The 16,399-nt window shown below is 61.6% G+C and overlaps 2 protein-coding genes across 16 annotated transcripts in view; one reads left to right on the forward strand and one right to left on the reverse strand.

The window, feature by feature from the left end:
- Positions 1-10,291, forward strand: NFKBID (NFKB inhibitor delta). Of its 9 annotated transcripts, none has more exons than XM_078850415.1 (12): positions 1-58; positions 2,723-2,826; positions 3,139-3,172; positions 3,393-3,664; positions 3,948-4,171; positions 4,976-5,081; positions 5,904-6,050; positions 6,273-6,324; positions 6,496-6,641; positions 7,045-7,155; positions 7,374-7,538; positions 7,737-10,291. In XM_078850415.1, exons 1-12 carry the CDS (start codon positions 43-45, stop codon positions 7,803-7,805), a joined length of 1,446 nt encoding a protein of 481 aa, XP_078706541.1. In that variant the 5' UTR covers positions 1-42; the 3' UTR covers positions 7,806-10,291. The 9 variants fall into 9 exon arrangements, with proteins under 9 accessions (XP_078706541.1, XP_078706542.1, XP_078706544.1 ...); XM_078850416.1 differs by having other exon boundaries at positions 3,993-4,171; XM_078850418.1 differs by lacking the exon at positions 5,904-6,050.
- The window catches only part of NPHS1 (NPHS1 adhesion molecule, nephrin), a 24,444-nt gene continuing 17,982 nt past the window's right edge, over positions 9,938-16,399 (reverse strand). For 3 of the 7 annotated variants that reach the window (XM_073322573.2, XM_078850411.1, XM_078850412.1), the window contains exons 19-30: positions 15,710-15,881; positions 15,109-15,265; positions 13,308-13,459; positions 13,046-13,157; positions 12,470-12,642; positions 12,211-12,261; positions 11,905-12,021; positions 11,753-11,777; positions 11,412-11,517; positions 10,756-10,864; positions 10,296-10,465; positions 9,938-10,127 (exon numbers count right to left, since the gene is read on the reverse strand). In XM_073322573.2, the coding sequence (XP_073178674.2) occupies positions 9,993-10,127; positions 10,296-10,465; positions 10,756-10,864; positions 11,412-11,517; positions 11,753-11,777; positions 11,905-12,021; positions 12,211-12,261; positions 12,470-12,642; positions 13,046-13,157; positions 13,308-13,459; positions 15,109-15,265; positions 15,710-15,881 (1,479 nt within the window). In that variant the 3' untranslated portion in view covers positions 9,938-9,992. Of the gene's footprint in view, positions 10,128-10,295; positions 10,466-10,755; positions 10,865-11,411; positions 11,567-11,752; positions 11,778-11,904; positions 12,022-12,210; positions 12,262-12,469; positions 12,643-13,045; positions 13,158-13,307; positions 13,460-15,108; positions 15,266-15,709; positions 15,882-16,399 lie in introns of those variants that run through there. The other 4 variants (XM_078850414.1, XM_078850413.1, XR_013634971.1 and 1 more) reach the window with 4 other exon arrangements.

The following is a 16,399-nucleotide window of genomic DNA, read 5'->3' on the forward strand; positions in this document are numbered from 1 at the left end:
TCAGTGAGGCAGTGAGCTCGCGGGGAACGGCGGCTGGGGGGCATGCGCTCTCAGAAAGGTGAGTGGGGGTACTGGCCCTTTAAGAGAGGGGCGTGGCTGCTTTAGGGAGATACATCGTTTCTTCTTTGCTCCTATTACCAGCAGCTGAATAAAAGCGGGGTGCTGTGACTATAAGGAGGGGTGTCTATATGGGACCAGTCGGTATACAGACTTGCTTAGCTGTCCCATGAGATATACAGCTATTCTAGACCGGGCTGTATTGGCTCAGTATCTCTCTGCCTGAGATGCAGCTATGGTAGAGTGGGCTATATTGCTCGGGGGCTGTATTGGACCGGTATTACTGTGCATAGGGGCTATGAATGGACCAGTCTCGCGGTGCCTGGGATACTGCTGTCATAGACTGGACTGTATTGTGCAGGAGGGGCTCTATATTGGACCCGTATCGGTGGGCCTGGGACATAGCTATCATACACCGGGTGTAGGGGCCTTCTATATTGGAGCAGTCTCTATACAGAACAGGGTAGCTGATACCTGAATTACAGCCATATAGACTAGTCTGCATTGAGCGGGGGAGGGGAAACTATATTAGACTGGTGTCAGTGCAGACCATCAGAGCTGAAACAGGGCTATAATACGTGGGGTGGGAGGAGTTCCTAGGGCTGCATGGTCTCTATAGACTGGTGCTGTAATAAGGACTGGCTATGACCAGTTATTAGGGCAGCTGGTGCCCAGACTGCAGCGGTATACGCAACAGGGGGGTAGGTGGTTAAGGGTTGCGTGGACCTCCTGGGTTCTGCGCCAGCCCCCCCCCCCCCGGGAGGGGAGTGGGGTCTAGTGGATACAGCAGGAGAGGCTGGGAGCCAGGATTCCTGGGTTCTATCCTAGCTCTGGGCGGGGAGTGGGGTCTAGTGAGTCAGAAGCAGGGGCGCTGGGAGCCAGGACTCCTGGGTTTTCTCCCTGGCTCTGGGACGGGAGTGGGGTCTAATGGGTGGAGTGGTAAAGGGATCTCCTGTGACGCTGGGGGGGGGGGCTGTCCCCTCCCCCCTGTGGGCCTGACCGTCGCAGGGCAATGGTGCGTGGAGCGGAATCCCCGAGCAGTAGCTCTGCGTCACCGGGAAACCCCTGCCGGCACTGAACCCTGACGGTGGGGAGGAAACAGCCTCTCCAGCGGACAGCCAATGACGGGCCTCGAGCCCGAGGGGGAGCGGAGGGTCTGGGGAACCCTCAATCCTTCCCAGCCACCGCTGAGGGTCTCCCGGGAGCAGAGAGGGACGGACGGTCCCTGCGCTATCCCTGGTTTTGGTTGAGGAATCCTGTCGCAGGAGCCCTGACTCTCAGCCTCCCGCCCCCGCCCCCTGGTCCAGAGACAGGGATAGAACCCAGGAGTCCTGACACCCGCCCCCCGCGCTTTACCGTCCCACACCCGTTTCCAGGACACACTGTCTCATTGTCCAGTGGGTCGGTGTCATCGGGGTGCGACTGTCTCAAATTCAGTCTCGGTTTGAATGTGGGGGCGGGGGAGGCGGAAACGAAATCGACTGGGGTTCGGGGGCGAGCTAGGACGGTGCTGGGGGAGCTTTGGGGTAGGGGTGCTGGGGTATTCTGGGAGAAGGAGGAGGACAGGACTGAGGCCAAGGAGTGGATGAGAAGTAGGGAGGGGGCAGGGAAAGGCGGCAGCTCCAGAGTGGAAGGGCAGGCAGGGGGTGAGGTGCCCCCCCACCCAGAAGAGGAGCACTGGCTGGGACCTCTGACTGGTCAGATGGGGACCACCCCCCACACAGGAGTGGGTTGGGAGCAGCAGTGGAGAAGGCTCTTGGGTAGCAGATGGGGAGTGGGGTGGGTCACAGGGCTGGGGGGTCACTAGGCTCTTGTCAGGGGGCTGCCCCTCTCCCCCCCTCAGGAATGGGGACTCCGTTCCCCCCCCCCCGCCACCCTGGGCTAAACCACCCCAGAAACTGACTCCCCCTCCCCCCCAGTCCTGGGTGTGTCAGCCCCAGCTCTGGGGGAGAGGTCTTGTGGTTGGAGGAGGGAGGGCCTGGACGCCTGGGTTCTGAGGGGAGTGGGGTCTAATAGCCGGAGGGGGCTGGGAGCCAGGACTCCCAGGTTCTCTCCCCAGCTCCAGATACAGGGTGAGAGCTGGGCAGAGAAACCAGGCACCCTGACTCCCAGCCCCGCCCCCACCTGTCGCTGGGTCACGTCACTTCCCCGGCGGGCGGCGTGGGGGCGAGTGAGCTGTTGCTTTCCAGCATGGAAGGAACACGCCGCCGGGTGGCAGGGGCAGCCCTGCCGGGGGCACGGGGCGGGCGGCGGCAGCCGCAGCCAGCAGCAGGGGCCTTTGTCTCTCCGTGTCTCAGACGGTCCATGACACGTTTTCCTCCTGGGGCGGCTTGGAAAGGAAAAATCCGCTGTGTAGGCACCGGCCTGGGTGGAAACGATTGCTCCATGGTTGTGGGGAGGGGCGGTCGGAGAGTGCCTGAGACATTCCATTAGTGTCCTACCTACCACTAGACCCCAAAGCTGAGGAGACAACCCAGACGTCCTGGCTCCCTGCCTCTAACCAACTAGACACCCCCCCACCCCCCTCCCAGAGCCAGAGAGAGAACCCAGGAGTCCCGCCCCCCCCACCCCAGCTCTAACCACTAGACCCCACTCCCCTGTCACAACCAGGGGATGGAACCCAGGAGTCCTAGGCTGAGTGCTTGGTCTCCCTTCCCCTCGCCAGGCGGTAGAGGAGACAGAAGCGCGGTCCCACCCCAGACAGTGAAGAAGCTTCTGGAGCAGAAGAGACGGCAGCAGACAGCACTGGGCTATGCAGCCAGCTCTCAGGTGAGCCCCTCTGCCCTGCCTCCCCCCGCCCCATTTCCCTGCGTGTCTTGATCACAGCTGAGACTTCTCTAGCCCTGGACCTCAGGTGTGACTCCTGGTGTGTGCACCAAATCTCTTCGTGTCATTTCCATTCTGCCCCCCAAGGCACATGCTGCAGGACAGGCGTCTCCTTTATTTCCTGGCCACTCACACAGTGTTATGTGCAGTTGTTACCTGGCTGTTCTACCCCAGAGGTGGCTGCATCTCGGCTCCAGACAAGCCATCCTGTGGCTCATCAGCAATTTCTGGTTTGTTCTTTTTCCCTCTCTGTAGGTCCCAACAGATGTCATTGACTCTTCTCAGACAGGTGAGTGAAAAATGGACTCCCCCCATTGCAGCTTTCCCCCAACCCTAGATACCCTTTGATTCCCCTGGGGTCCCCACTCCCTGCCTGTGGTATGACAACCCCAGATCCTCTGATCCCTCAGGAGTGCCATCCTCTCCCCCTGGGACACCCATGCTGTCTCTCATCCCCTCCCCCCCCCCGCATGCTTTGCACCCACCATCCATGTCTCTCTTCCATCCAGATGATTGCCCGGAGCCCATGGGGCTGGGAAGGGGATCTGGGGGGGAATCTGCTCCTGGGCCCCCCCTGGCTCCCTACCCACCCTGGCAGGTCGACCCCTCATGCCATGCGGCCTTCCCCGACTGCCACTATCACTGCTCGGCCACGGCCAGCAGCTACCAGTCCCCAGGACCCATGTACGAGGCAACAGACTCCTACGCCTCTGTGGGGACCGGGGTGTTTGGAGCAGGTGATCCCTACAGCACCATGATGGCAGCCACGGGGGACTTGGAGGTGAGATGGGGGCTGCGGGTCAGGAGTGAGGGGCAGCGGCAGATCTGTGGGGCTGGGTTAGCAGGGGCAGTGGGTTGGGAAGCAGGGGCACCGGCAGAGCTGTGGGGCTGGGCTAAAAAGGGGCAGTGGGTCAGGAGGGGGCACCGGCAGAGCTGTAGGGTTGTGCTAGCAGATGGCTGTGGGTCGGGAGTGAGGGGCACCAGCAGAGCTGTGGGGCTGGGCTAGCAGGGCGCAGTGGGTCAGGAGTGAGGGCTGTAACCCCCCCGCTCTCTCCCCTCACCAGGTCCCTGTACCACCCCCCTCACTGGGCCTGTTCCCAACTCCGCAGGCATCCTCTGCCCCCTGGATGCAGCCCACCCGGAGCACCCCCTATTCTGACCCCCTAGAACTGGGCAGCTTTGGGGACCCGGTTGGGGTGCTGGATCCCGGGGAGCTGGCCAGGGCCCGAGCCGAGATCCGGAGCATGGACCCGGTGCGGCTGCTGCATCAGGATGAAGATGGGGACACGTGAGTATCTGGGAGGACCCCAAAACTCACCCTAGCCCCCCACTCCTGGGAGTGGAGGGAATGGGGCTCCTCAGCCCCCCGCCTCAGATGGGGTGTGCGGGGGCTGAACTGCTGTGTCCCAGGGAGGATAATGGATAGAGCTGGCAGGGGGGGGGAAATAGGACTGGGGGGGGCATATAGTGGGGGCTGGGATGGTCGGTCTGGGTGGGGGGGGGGTTGGGTAATGTTAGTGAAAGCCTGGGTGGGAATGGGGCAGGGGCAGTGCAAGCAGCAGGGAGGGTGGCACAGAGGGGGTGGGGGATCTCCTGGGCTTTAGGGAGGGACAGAAAGCAGGTGGCACTGGGGGGTGCAGGAGGCAGGTGGGGGATCTGCAGGGGTGCAGAAGCGTGTGAGACTGGGTAGGGCGGTGCATGGGCAGGTGTGAAGAGCTGTGGAGGTGCAAGGGTGGTGGCACTGGGTGGGGGATCTGCAGGGGTTTGGGGCAGTGGTGAGCTGGAGCTGGTTCAGAACTGGTTGTTAAATTTTGAAGTCGGTTTAGAATCCGTTGTTAAAGGGGTGGGCAAACTTTGGCCCATGGGACTGTTGTGTCCGGCCCGCCTGAGCTCTTGGCTGGGGAGACTCCCCTGAGAATCCCTTTTTAATTTTTACTCACCCAGCGGTGCTCCGGGCCTTTGGCGGCCCTGAAGGACCCGCCGCCGAAGACCCAGAGTGACTGAAGGGACTGGTTCTTCAGCTTTTGGCAGCTCCTCACTGGTTTGGGGGGTGCAAGGGGGGTCACTGACATCTGTCTCTCCCCCGCGGCAGGATCCTACACCTGCTGGCTGCCCGGGGGCTGCGTCACTTTGCCCAGGCAGCTGCCGAGGCCTTCAAGGAGTGCGGGCAGCTGGAGATCAAGGAACACAAGGGCAAGGTGAGCCAGGGGGGTTCCAGGGGCGGGGGGCTGGGCTGGGCACCCAGCTCAGGGCAGGAGAATGGAGCGACTGTGGGTCAAAGGTCGCAGTGCTGCAGGTGGATGGTAAGGGTCATGCAGAGGAGTTGGCCAACCGTGCCAATGGGCTCAAGGATCACGCCAAGGTAGGGGTCAAGGGTCACTGGGTGGTCAGGATAAGGCCATTACTGGGGATCTAGGTTGGGGTGGGAAAACTTTTTGGCCTGAGGGCCACAATGGGGTGTGAAACTGTGTATGGAGGGCTGGGTAGGGAAGGCTGTGCCTCCCCAACAGCCTGGCCCCGCCCCCTATTTGCCCACTTCCCGCCCTCTGACTGCCCCCCTCAGAACCCCCGACCCATCCAACCCCCCCGCTCCTTGTCCCCTGACAGGCCCCCCTGGACTCCCATGCCCTATCCAACCCCACCTGTTCCCTGAACCCTGACTGCCCCAGAAACTCTGCCCCTTCCAACTGTCTCCTGACTGCCCCCCAGGACCCCGCGCCCCTAACCTGCTCCCTGTCCTGACTGCCCCCTGGGACCCCCTATCCAACCCCCCCACCGTCAGGTGTGTGCGCCACTCAGAGCAGCAGGAGCTCGCAGCCCCACTGCCCGTGCGGCAGCTTGGCTGCAGGGGAGGGGAAACAACAGGGGAGGGGCCGGGGCCAGCCTCCTGGGCCAAGAGCTCAGGGGTCGGGCAGGACAGTCCCGCGGGCCGTAGTTTGCCCGCCTCTGGTCTAGGGTCATGCCGTGGGCCCCTTTTCTGCCTTCTAACGCTGGGGTCTCCCGGCTTCCCCCCTCCCCAGACCCCACTGCTGGTGGCTGCCACAGCCAACCAGGCCGAGCTCGTGCGGGACCTGCTAGTGCTGGGAGCCGATGCCAATGCCGCTGACCACAAGGGCCAGACGCTGCTGCACTTGGCAGCCACCTACGGGTTCCCCAACGTCCTCATGGTGAGTGTGTAGCCGAGAGGGAACCCAGGTATACGGGATCACAGGCCCCCCACCCTCACTTCTCAGAGCTGGGGATCAAACCCAGAAGTCCTGGCTCCCAGCCCCTTCCCCCCACCCCTTTAACCACTAGATACCACTCCTTCTACCCAAATACAATGTCTGAAATTGGTGTCAATTTACTCCCCCCCCCCCATTTAACTGAACCCAGTTTCTCTCCGCCAGGCCGTGATGGCGTCTGGGGTCCCTGTCAACGTGGAGGCCAGGAACTTTGAAGGTAGGACACATCCAGCTGGGGGGACGTGGGGAGCGAGGGAGTGTGCTGGGGGCGGGGATCTGCCGGCCTCTCCCAGCAGGTTTTGTTGACCTCCCGCAGCAGGGAGTGCTGTGGGAAGAGGGGTGCTGGCTGTGGGGGGGCTGCTCTCACCCCTCCTCTTGGTGCCCCCAGGGCAGACCCCTCTGCACTGTGCTGTGATCTCCCACAACAAGGCCTTGCGGGCACTGGGTGTCGGGACCCCGACCCCGGAGCGGCTGCAGGACATGTTGGCCTGCATCCAGGCCCTGCTGCACATGGGGGCAGATTACACCAGCCAGGTAGGTGACCAGGGGGAGAGGGAAGGGGGGGTTCTGTGCCTGTCCCCCAGGGCCTGTAAGCCTTGACCTGTGCTTGGTGCAGGGTGGGGGAGGATGGGTGGGGAATTTGCCAGGAGGGCAGATCTGCCTCCTAGCTACCCAAGGCGTCCCCATTCTGTTCTGCCCCCGCTTCCCCCCACCATGCAATTGACCTTGCTGATATCATGGGGCAGTGCTGGGAATTCCTTGTCTTCCTGCCCCCCCGCATAGCACCAGCTGTTCTGGCCTTCCCAGGGCTGTGTCAGTCTTCCATATTGACTGGGGGTCGGGGGGGGGGCAGGCTGCCCAGGGATTTGGAGAGCAGGATCTGGTCCCCCTCCGCCCCCATCCTACGCTCACCACCCTCCCATCCCTGCCCTCCCAGGACATAAAGAGCAGCAAGACGGTTCTGCACCTGGCCGTGCAGGATGGGAACCTGTCGCTGGTTCAGTTCTTCCTGCAGCTGCCTGGGCCAAGGCAATTCGTCAACATGAAGGTGAGGAAGGCAGGGGTCTCCTTGCTTGGGGGTGGGATTGGATGAGGGAGAGGCCATTCTGAAGGGGGATGGGGTGGGACATGATGGGGGGTGTTTGGGCAGGGGAAGCTGGACTGCAAGGGCTGGGGTGAGCTCAGCCAGGTCTGCTGGGGAGGGGGTGCTGTTCTGGTGGGGGGCAGGGGCTGTGTGTAACCCTCTGTCCCTCCCCTCCTCCCCAGGCCCACGGGAACACGGCCCTGCACATGGCTGCAGCCCTGCCGGGCCCACCCTGCCAGGAGAGCCTCGTGCGGCTGCTGCTGAGCCGGGGGGCTGACCCCAGCGCTCGCAACCTGGAGAACGAACAGCCAGCCCATCTGCTGCCTCCCGGGCCCGGGGGAGACCAGGTGAGACCCCCAGGAGATCCACTGCGCCTCTGACACCGCCCACCCCACCCCGGACACCTGGAGTGAAGCGCCCCCAGCCCTGGCAGCTGGGCCCCCAACGGAAGCAGGTGCACCCCAGCCTGCAGGGGGGACACAGTGTGTGGTTGGGGGTTTTCCAGTGTCCCCCTAACTCAACCTCTCCTCTTCTTCCCCCGCCAGCTGCGCCTCTTGTTGAAGAGCCGGCGCCCACCCCCTGGTGCTGCCCGCCGTCCCGCCCAGCCCCCCTAGACCAATGACTGCCAAAGGAAGTGGGCGGTGGGGGACTCGTCTGGTGCCGCTCAGTGAAGAAGGCTGGGGGGAGAGGATTTGGCATTTCTCTGGAAAATTGTCTGTAATATTTTCTGTATTTAACTAACTTATTGTATTAGGGCCCTCCGGACGCCTGGGTTCTCCAAGTCCACTGCTCCCTTGTTGCTTGGACCCCCCACTGGGTCTCACAGCAGCACGCAGTATGGCCAACCAGATGCCTGGGTCCACTGCTGCCTGCCATATGGGGCTGCAACACTTGGGGGCTGAGCCCCTTGCCTTCCTCCTCTTGGGGCTGGGTGTGTAACTGCCCCCTACTGGACTGATGTGTGGGCTGCATGTGCTTGTGCCGATGCAGTGGGTGGCAGCTGAGGGGAAGGCCAGGGACAGCCCCAGCTCTAAACCCCTAGACCCCACTCCCCACCCAGAGCCGGGGGTAGAACCCAGGCGTCCTGGTTGCAGCAGCCTCCTTCACACCCAACCCCACGGGGAGGGAGGTTGGTTGGCCCCATTAACTTTTCCTCTGCTGAGCATTGACTCAGCCCAAATTTCTATCTGGGGGCAGCCCCACACCCCCTCTTGTGGTGTCCCCCCCATATTGCTGGGGGGGTGCAGCAGAGGGTCCTGTGTTAATTTCAGCCCCAGGGATGGCTGGGGGAGATCCCCTGATTTCTATGAAATCATGTCTTGGTTGGGCATTGAACCCAGGTGTCCGGCCCCACCGAGGGGGGGCGGGGGAACTACCTCCCACCCTCCTTCAGTCATATCATTTCTGTGAAATGAACTTTTATGAACCACAGTGGTTCACATAGAGGGGGAGGGAGAGTGAGGCAGGGTGTGGGGCGGACCCCGGTGTCCGACTGGCCTTTGACCCACACCCTGTGTCTGCCCCTACCCTCCACATTATCACAGTGCCGCATCCCCAAACAGGCTTGAGTGACTGTGATAAGGGTGATGGCACAGCGGTGCCCCCTTCAGGCAGCAAGCAGAACTGCTGCCTGTGTTTCATAGCCCCTGTATTGCCAAGGGCCATTGTCCTTGGGAGGCAGCGGGCTGGGGTCCAGCGCTGCTATTATTACCCCCTCCCACAAAGGGGGGGTCCCAAGTTTGTTCCCTTGTTGGAACATGAGACGTTTCGTTGAGAAATAAGGTTTAGTGCTTCTCACCTGTTCAAACTTCCCACACAGCATCTGTGTTACTGGAAACCTGTAGGCCAGATACCCTGGTTCAACTTATAGCTGGGCCCAGTGGCCCTGCCCCAGCAGTGGCTGCATCTCAGCACTGGGCACACTGTTTATATGCAGCTGTTCCCTGGCTGCCCCACCCCAGAGGTGGCTGCATCTCCGTGCAAGTCCCCTGAGCTCTGACTATCCAAGGTGGGGAAGGGCAGACTGTAAACTCCTTGAGGGGCAGGACTGTATTTTTGTTCTGTGTTTGTACAGCCCTTAGCACCATGTGGGCCAGGATAGTGACTAGAACTCCTGCCAGTTGCCACGAGGGAACTAAGACAACTGCTTGTCCAGAGCCAGGGGGAATCAATGGGCCCTCCTAGCTAAACCCCTTTTCCTCCCCCCACCCCCTTCCCAGTGACAGCCAGGACTGTTCTGGCTCTAGGCAGCATAATGCTGGGGCATTGGGGCCAGCCCTGCCTGTTGGGGGAAGGTGTCCCCTATCCAAGACCCCTTTTCACCTGTCTGGGGATAAACATTAGAGCTGCTCCCCTTAATCCAGCAGCTTCCCTCCCCATGGTGACTCCTGTTCCCAGTGCCCTTAGTAGCCCCCAGCTAGCCAGCAACAACCCCACGGGGGCAGAGATCCTAGCTCCACCCTTGGGGGCAGGGAGCAAACTTTGGTCTGGGGGGGTTACATCTCCCACAAGCCAGCCTGGGGGGGGGTGTGCACCTGGGCAGGTGCCTGTTGCTTTGTGTTAGGTGGGGGGGAGCCAGACAAATAGTAAATGGCTATTGACATCCTTCTACCTGGCTTGCAGTCATTGAGAAGGGCAGGCGCCGAGTGGGGCTGAGAGGACAGACAGATAATGCCCCGCACTGAGCCCCTCACATTACTCCCCGTGGTTCCCCACACAACAGTGGTCAAGTCCAGGTAGGGTGGGGTTCAAGGCATTTATTCTATGGTCAGACAGACACCTGGCCCCTGGCCTAGCCCCCCTCACACTAGCTCCCCCTTTAGCTCAAAGGGCAGCCCCTCATCTGCCCCGGGGGGGAGCATATCTGCCACCTGGTTGTAGATCCTCAGGGGGTCCTCAGAGCCAGCCAGGGACTGGCCCCTCCATGGATAGGCACCCTGGGAAGAGAGAGAGTCCGTCACCCCAAACCTGCACTGAGCCAGGCAGAGAACCCAGGAGTCCTGACTCCCAGCCCCTCTCTGCTCTGACCACTACACACCACTCCCCTCCCTGAGCCAGGAACAGAACCCAGGGCTCCTGTTGAAGCTGGGCAGACGGCCACTCACCGTATAGTCCTGGCAGGGTAGTGCCCCTGGGCAGAGTGGGGCAGGAGCTTGCAGGTGCAGGGCCCCCAGTTCCTCATAGATCCCAGGCTCCATCACGTCCTCGTATTCGTGGGGGGCCAAGGGGCCGAGCCAGCGTGCAGGGAACCCAGAGTCTGGAACTGCCACGGGACCTGTGGGGCCGGGACACAGCAAAGGACTATGGAGCCTTTCCCCTCTAGGGGGTGCTGGCTCCCATCCAGCCCCAGCGTGGGGACTAGCTGGCATGGGGGAGTGAGGAAGGGGGCACTGGCTCCTGTCCCCTCTAGGGGGCACTGGCTCCTGTCCCCTCTAGGGGGCACTGGCTCCTGTCCCCTCTAGGGGGCACTGGCTCCCATCAGGCCCCAGGGTGGGGACTGGCTGACTTAGTGGGGCAGGGAGCCTGTCACCTCTAGGGGCACAAGTTCTTACCCCTCACACCCACCTGTGGTGCTGGTGTCCGTCTCCCCCTCGGCTCTCTCGGGGTGGGGGGGCAGCCGGGGTCGATACTCGTGGCCAGGCATGTACCCTGGCCAGGTGCCCATGGAACTGCCCTACAGGGGAGCCAAAGAGAGACCCTGTCACACACCAAGGGAACACTCAAAAATAGCCCCCTCAAAATAGAACCCAGGAGTCCTGGATCCCACATCCCCCACTGTGACTGCCTGACCCTGCTCCCTTTTCACCAGTGTACATGCCCCAACCCTGTTTCTTTCCCTCCCTGCCAGGCCAGATACAACCCCTACATGTCAACTGAGCCCCACCCCACAGTACCCCCTGCTGAACCCCCACCCTGCTTCCCGCAGCACAGCGGCCCCTAGTGAACCCCCACCTGGCTCTCTGTGGCACAGTGCCCCCTAGTGAGCCCCCTGCTGAGCCCTCACCCTGCTCCCATGGCACAGTGCCCCCTACTGAACCCCCACCCTGGTCCCTGCAGCACCTCACCCCTGCTGAGCCCCCTCCAGCACAGCACCCCATACTGAGTCCCCCACCCCCTGCTGAGTCCCTCAACTTGCCCCCGCAGCATGGTGCCCTCTACTGAGCCCCCTGCCCTGCTCCCTGCAGCCTGCTGCTGAGCCCCCCACTCCCTCATCCTCTCACCCCAGAGGACGCACTCCTCTCTGAGTAACTGTCCAGGAGCGTCTGCCATGCCGCTGGATTTACCGCTTCCCCCAAGCTGTAGTCATTCCCAGCACTGGGCTTCCTCCTGAAAGGCAAAGGGTGGGAGCCAGGACTCCTGGGTTCTCTCCCTAGCTCTGAGAGGGGACTGGGGTCTAGTGGTTAGAGCGGGGGGGGGGTGGCAGGAGGCAGGATTCCTGGGTTCTCTCCCCAGCTCCGGGAGGGGAGTGGGGTCTAGTGGTTGGAGCTGTGGTGGCCGTGTGTCTGTGTTAGGGTGTCGTAGTGTGACAGAATACACAGAACTGCCTGCCCTCCACACTCACCTCTTCTTGGCCTCCTCCCGGACACCTGCAGTCAGAACCAGAAAACAGCAAGGATCAGCCTGGGCTGGGATAGGGGTAGGGCCTCATTGGGCGGAGGCTGTTTGGTGCTGTGAGTTTCCTCAGGGCAGAGCCCCTGTCTGTGGGGGGATTACCTGCCTGGGCCTGGCGCCGTCTGAACAGGCAGGCAAGGAGGGTGGCGTTGGAGAGCAGTAGCAGGGCTCCCAGTGCGCTCAGCCCCCCAACGAGGGCCGGGGGCAACACCGGGCCTTCTGGGAAAGCAAAGGAGAGTGTCAGAGAGTGGCCAGGAGCCAGCGTCTGCCAGAGGGGAAACACGTGGGGTCCCATTCGCCACCCCCTGAGCCAGCCCGTCCCCCACTCTGACCACCAGACCCCACTCCCCTCCCAGAGCTGGGACAGAACCCAGGAGGCTGGGCTTTCCGCCCCCTTCCAGTACCCACCTGTTCGGGGCACTTCAGGGTCCACAACTGGCGGCTCCTCTAAGGGCAGCTCTGAAATGACATCAGCTCCATCAGGGGTGAACCCCACAGACCCCCCCCCACACACCACTGAGCCCTTGCCTCTGTGCAGCATAGCCCCCGCCATCCCAGCACAGGGCCCCCACTACAGCCCCTGCCACCGCACCCTGCCCCCTGCTGAGACCCCCATTCCTCTAGTCTGGCACTGAGCCCCCTGACCCCCCAGCACAGTGCCCCCTACCTGCGGTGGTGACGGTGACGCTGGGGCCCTGGGTGCTCTCCCCCAGGGCGTTGTGGGCGCTGACGCCAATACTGTAGGGGGTGTCTGGGCTCAGCCCCGTCAGGGTGAACGCGGGGGTCTGGGCGGGGAACACGTCCATGTACAGGGCACTGGGGGCGCCCGGCCAGCGGTACCTGTGGGCACAGAGGGTGAGGGACCCCAGACCCTGGGGAGGCCCCACCTCATCCATCCCCACCCAATGGCTTCCACCCATGCGAGCCCCCCCCAGCTCTGAGCACCACTATCCCTGCCCCCCAGCCCCATCCTCCTCCTCCCCCACCCACACCAGCCCCCCAGCTCTGAACCTCACTGTCCCCACCCCCCAGCCTCCTCCTCCTCCTCCCCTACCCATGCCAGCCCCCCAACTCTGAATCCCAGTCCCCACCCCCAGGCTCCTCCTCCCCCGCCCACGCCAGCCCCCCAGCTCTGAGCCTCACTGTTCCCAGCCAACAACACCCTCTTCATCCTCCTACTGCCCATCCAGAGTCCCCTCCAATCCCCTCCCTGCCTCCTCCACCCCACACCACTGCTCCCCACCTGATGCGGAATCTCTGAGGCAGCCCCCCATCGAACCCGGGGATCCACTCCAGGGTGGCTGAATTGTGGGTGATGCTGACGACCTTTAACCCCGTGGGGGGGTCAGGGGAGCCTGCAGAGACGGGGGAAGAGAGAGAGAGAGATCACCCTGTTCTGCCGCTGCCCCTCATTCCCAACCTGTAGCCTCTGCTAGCCCAGCCCTGGACTCCCCCAATCCCCCATCAGCCCCTCACTCCTGACCCGTAGGCCCCCCGGGCCGTACTGGTGCTGAGGAGCTGGATGTCCAGTCTGTCTGTGCCCAGTGCATTGCTGGCGCGGCAGGTGAAGGTGGCGTAGTCGTGCGCAGCACTGACATTGGCGATGGTCAGGGTGCTGCTGTGCCAGGCGCCCTCATGCCAAGTGTGCTCCGTGTACCTGTGGGGGTGGGGGGTGGAACTGGGGTCAGGTCAGAACCAGGACTGGCCCAGACCCAGGGACTGAATCAGAACCAGGGACTGACCCAGAACCAGGCGCTGAATCAGAGCCAGGGACCAGCCCCGACCCAGGCACTGAATCAGAACCGGGACTGGACTAGAACAAGGATTTGATCAGGATGGAGACTGGATGAGAACCAGGAACCAGATTAGAAGCAGGATGGAAGCAGCAAACTCAAGGGGTGAGGGTAGGTCAGGGACCCCACTGGTATTCTAAGGGGGAGAGGTTGTGGGGGGCACTCTCCAGGGTTGGGTCTCAGTGTTTGGGGATTACTGGGGTGCCCTGTGTCCAGGCAACGAGGGGCACATTAGAATGGGGGTCTGCCCCCGCCAGCCATTACTGTGACAAAGCAGGAATTTTCTGTGACATTTTTATGAAGCTACTGCCTCCCTCAGTTTCCCTCTCTGCTTCATGTTGCTCTCCAGGGGGTGCAAAAAGGCTAACATGCTGCTCCTGGGGCAGTGTCAGAGCCATGGGGCACGTGTGTCAAGAAGTTGGCTGGGGTGGGTTAAAGGACTGGCTGGAACCAACCCGGGTCCCCAGAAGCTGATTATCTTCAAGAGACCCCAGTGGTGAAAGCAGGGTGCCCTGGCTGGGAGCAACAATTCTCAACAAAGAATCTTTTTCTCTCCTGGCCTGGCAGATTTGTAGTTTTGGTACTTTTACCAGACAATCACAATGTTTATTTTAAAGTATTTTTTCCTATTTTTATCTGCTGACGTTTTCACAGTTGTGGGAAATGAGGGGGGAGGGGAGGAATCATGATTTAATGCCAGCCGCCAGTAAGATTCCAAAAGTGAAAGCTTGATTAACTGTGAAAACACAAATTGCCAAGGTCACCTGCCAAAATATGCCAAACAACTTGCTGAAAAGCAACCTCTCCCAAGGTCGCAGCCAGCATCATTCGTAAATCCCTGGGCATACTGCTGCAAAGATCTTGCCCTTGGCTGGGGCATGGGTGGTGAAATCGATGGTGATCAGCATTTAGGGATGAAAGTCGGATCCTTCCAGCCCTCTCCACTGGCAGGCAGGCAGGCATAAATTCCAGCCGCTCAGGAGGGGGAGTTTTTGTAATGGAGCCAATTGACAGGGTCCCCAGTGAGCTCCGGCTGGCAGAGGACATGCATGGGTCTTGGGTGACCAGACGTCCCAGTACTAGGGGTTTTTTCTTATAAACGCAACTATCCTCCCCCACCCCCAATGAAAAAAAGTGTCCCGATTTTTCATGCTTGCTGTCTGGTCACCCTACGTGGGTCCTGGGGTCTGCAGGAGATGGAGAACCAGCCACCAGATGCCTGGGATAAAGGCCAGGTTTTGGAGCGATGCCCAGCTGTGCCCTGGCGCTGCCAATGAGACACATCTGGAAAAGGACAGAGCCAGGTGGGGGCTGTGCAGGGTTGGCCTGGGTCTCTGACTTTGCTTCTCTATGCCAGGCTCAGGGCTTCCTGATGCCTGTGTGCTGGGGACTAATCAACCCCGCCCAGCTTGGCCAAGGCCCCAGGGAGTCTCTGCCCATACTGGCGGGGGTGCACGAATCTGAGGGGTTTCATGTCCCTGCCCCTCCTCACACATGCTGGGCCACCACCTACCTGGGATTGTCAGGGTCCAAGGCTGCTCCGTTCTTGGCCCAGCTGAACTGCACGCTGGGGACCCCCTGGGCGTGGCACTGCAGGACGGCGGGCGAGCTCCTGTCCCCAGGCATGGCCACCTTCCCCAGCCCCATGCCCTTCTCAATCTCTGGCTTGACTGCAGGGAGAGAGAGAGAGTGAAGGGCAGTCTGGGAATCGAGGTGGGGTGGGGGAAAGAGTTGGGAGGGCCTTGGAGGGTCAAGGAAGTCCCTGGGGAGGGAGATGTTCTGTGGGGCTCCCCCAGGCCTCAAGGGGTTCCCCAAGGGAGGGGTTTGGGGGAAGGAGGGAAGAGATCAGAGGGGACGGGCAAAAGTCACATCAAGGGGTGCTGGGTTCTGGGTTGTTCTCGGGAGGTGCGTCCCTGGAGAGGGGGTTCCAAGGTGGGGGAGTTGAGGGGGTTCCCAGGATGGAGAAGCAGTGCATGGGGTGGATCCTCAGAGTGGGGGAGGGGCAGAGAGAGGGGAGATCTCTGAGGTGGGGGGGCCAGTGAGTGGGAGGCCCTGGGAGTGGGGATTTCTGGGGGGGTCCCTGGGGTGGGGGGGAGTCTGCATAGGGCACCCACAGCGCACAATGAGGCGGGCGCTGCCCCGGGCGGGGGGGGGCAGCCCGTTGTCCACGCGGCACTCATAGAGTCCAGCTTGTGCCCGCCGTGCCCCCTGGATCCGCAGCCGCCCCACGGCCCCCACGGCCTCTGGCTCCAGCTCCAGCTCCTCCAGGCTGCGCTCCTCCGCCCCCTGCAAGAAGGGTAGGGTCAGTGGGCAAAGGCAGGGGGACATACTAGGGAGGGCAAAGGTCAGAGGGGCAAAGGTCAGGTTACCACAGAGATAACAAAAGTCAGAGCGGGGCAAAGGTCACCCTGACATTTGCATGGCTCAAAGGACACATTGGGGAGGTCAGCAGTTGAATGGGCAAGAGCAAATGTTAAAGGTTAGAGAAAAATGAAAAGTCAGCAGGGGGTCGAAGGGCACAGGTCAGGGAGGGGAAGGTGCAAAGGTCATGGGGGCAAAGGGTAGAACCGGGTAAATGAGGGTCAAAGGTGACAAAATAAATTAAAAAGGCCGGGGAAGGACAAAGGTCACATAAGACATCAAGGGTCAGAGTTCAGTGCAGAGGTCAAATAGGAGAGGGCAAAGGTCAGAGTGGAGACAAAGGTTGCCACTGGGGCAGAGGTCGCCCAGATAATTGCATGAGTCAAAAGCCACCTTGTGGAGGTCAACAGCCAGACAGATGACAGCAAACCTTAAAGTTTGGA

This window comes from Lepidochelys kempii, chromosome 24 (genome assembly GCF_965140285.1).
Source record: "Lepidochelys kempii isolate rLepKem1 chromosome 24, rLepKem1.hap1, whole genome shotgun sequence".
NCBI lineage: Eukaryota > Metazoa > Chordata > Testudines > Cheloniidae > Lepidochelys > Lepidochelys kempii.

Coding starts and splice junctions, on each gene's coding strand:
- NFKBID (XM_073322580.2), top strand. CDS start 2,671: ATGGAACCCAGGAGTCCTAGGCTGAGTGCTTGGTCTCCCTTCCCCTCG. Junction 3,665..3,947: donor CAGCCACGGGGGACTTGGAG/GTGAGATGGGGG, acceptor TCCCCTCACCAG/GTCCCTGTACCACCCCCCTC. Junction 6,051..6,272: donor GGTTCCCCAACGTCCTCATG/GTGAGTGTGTAG, acceptor TCTCTCCGCCAG/GCCGTGATGGCGTCTGGGGT.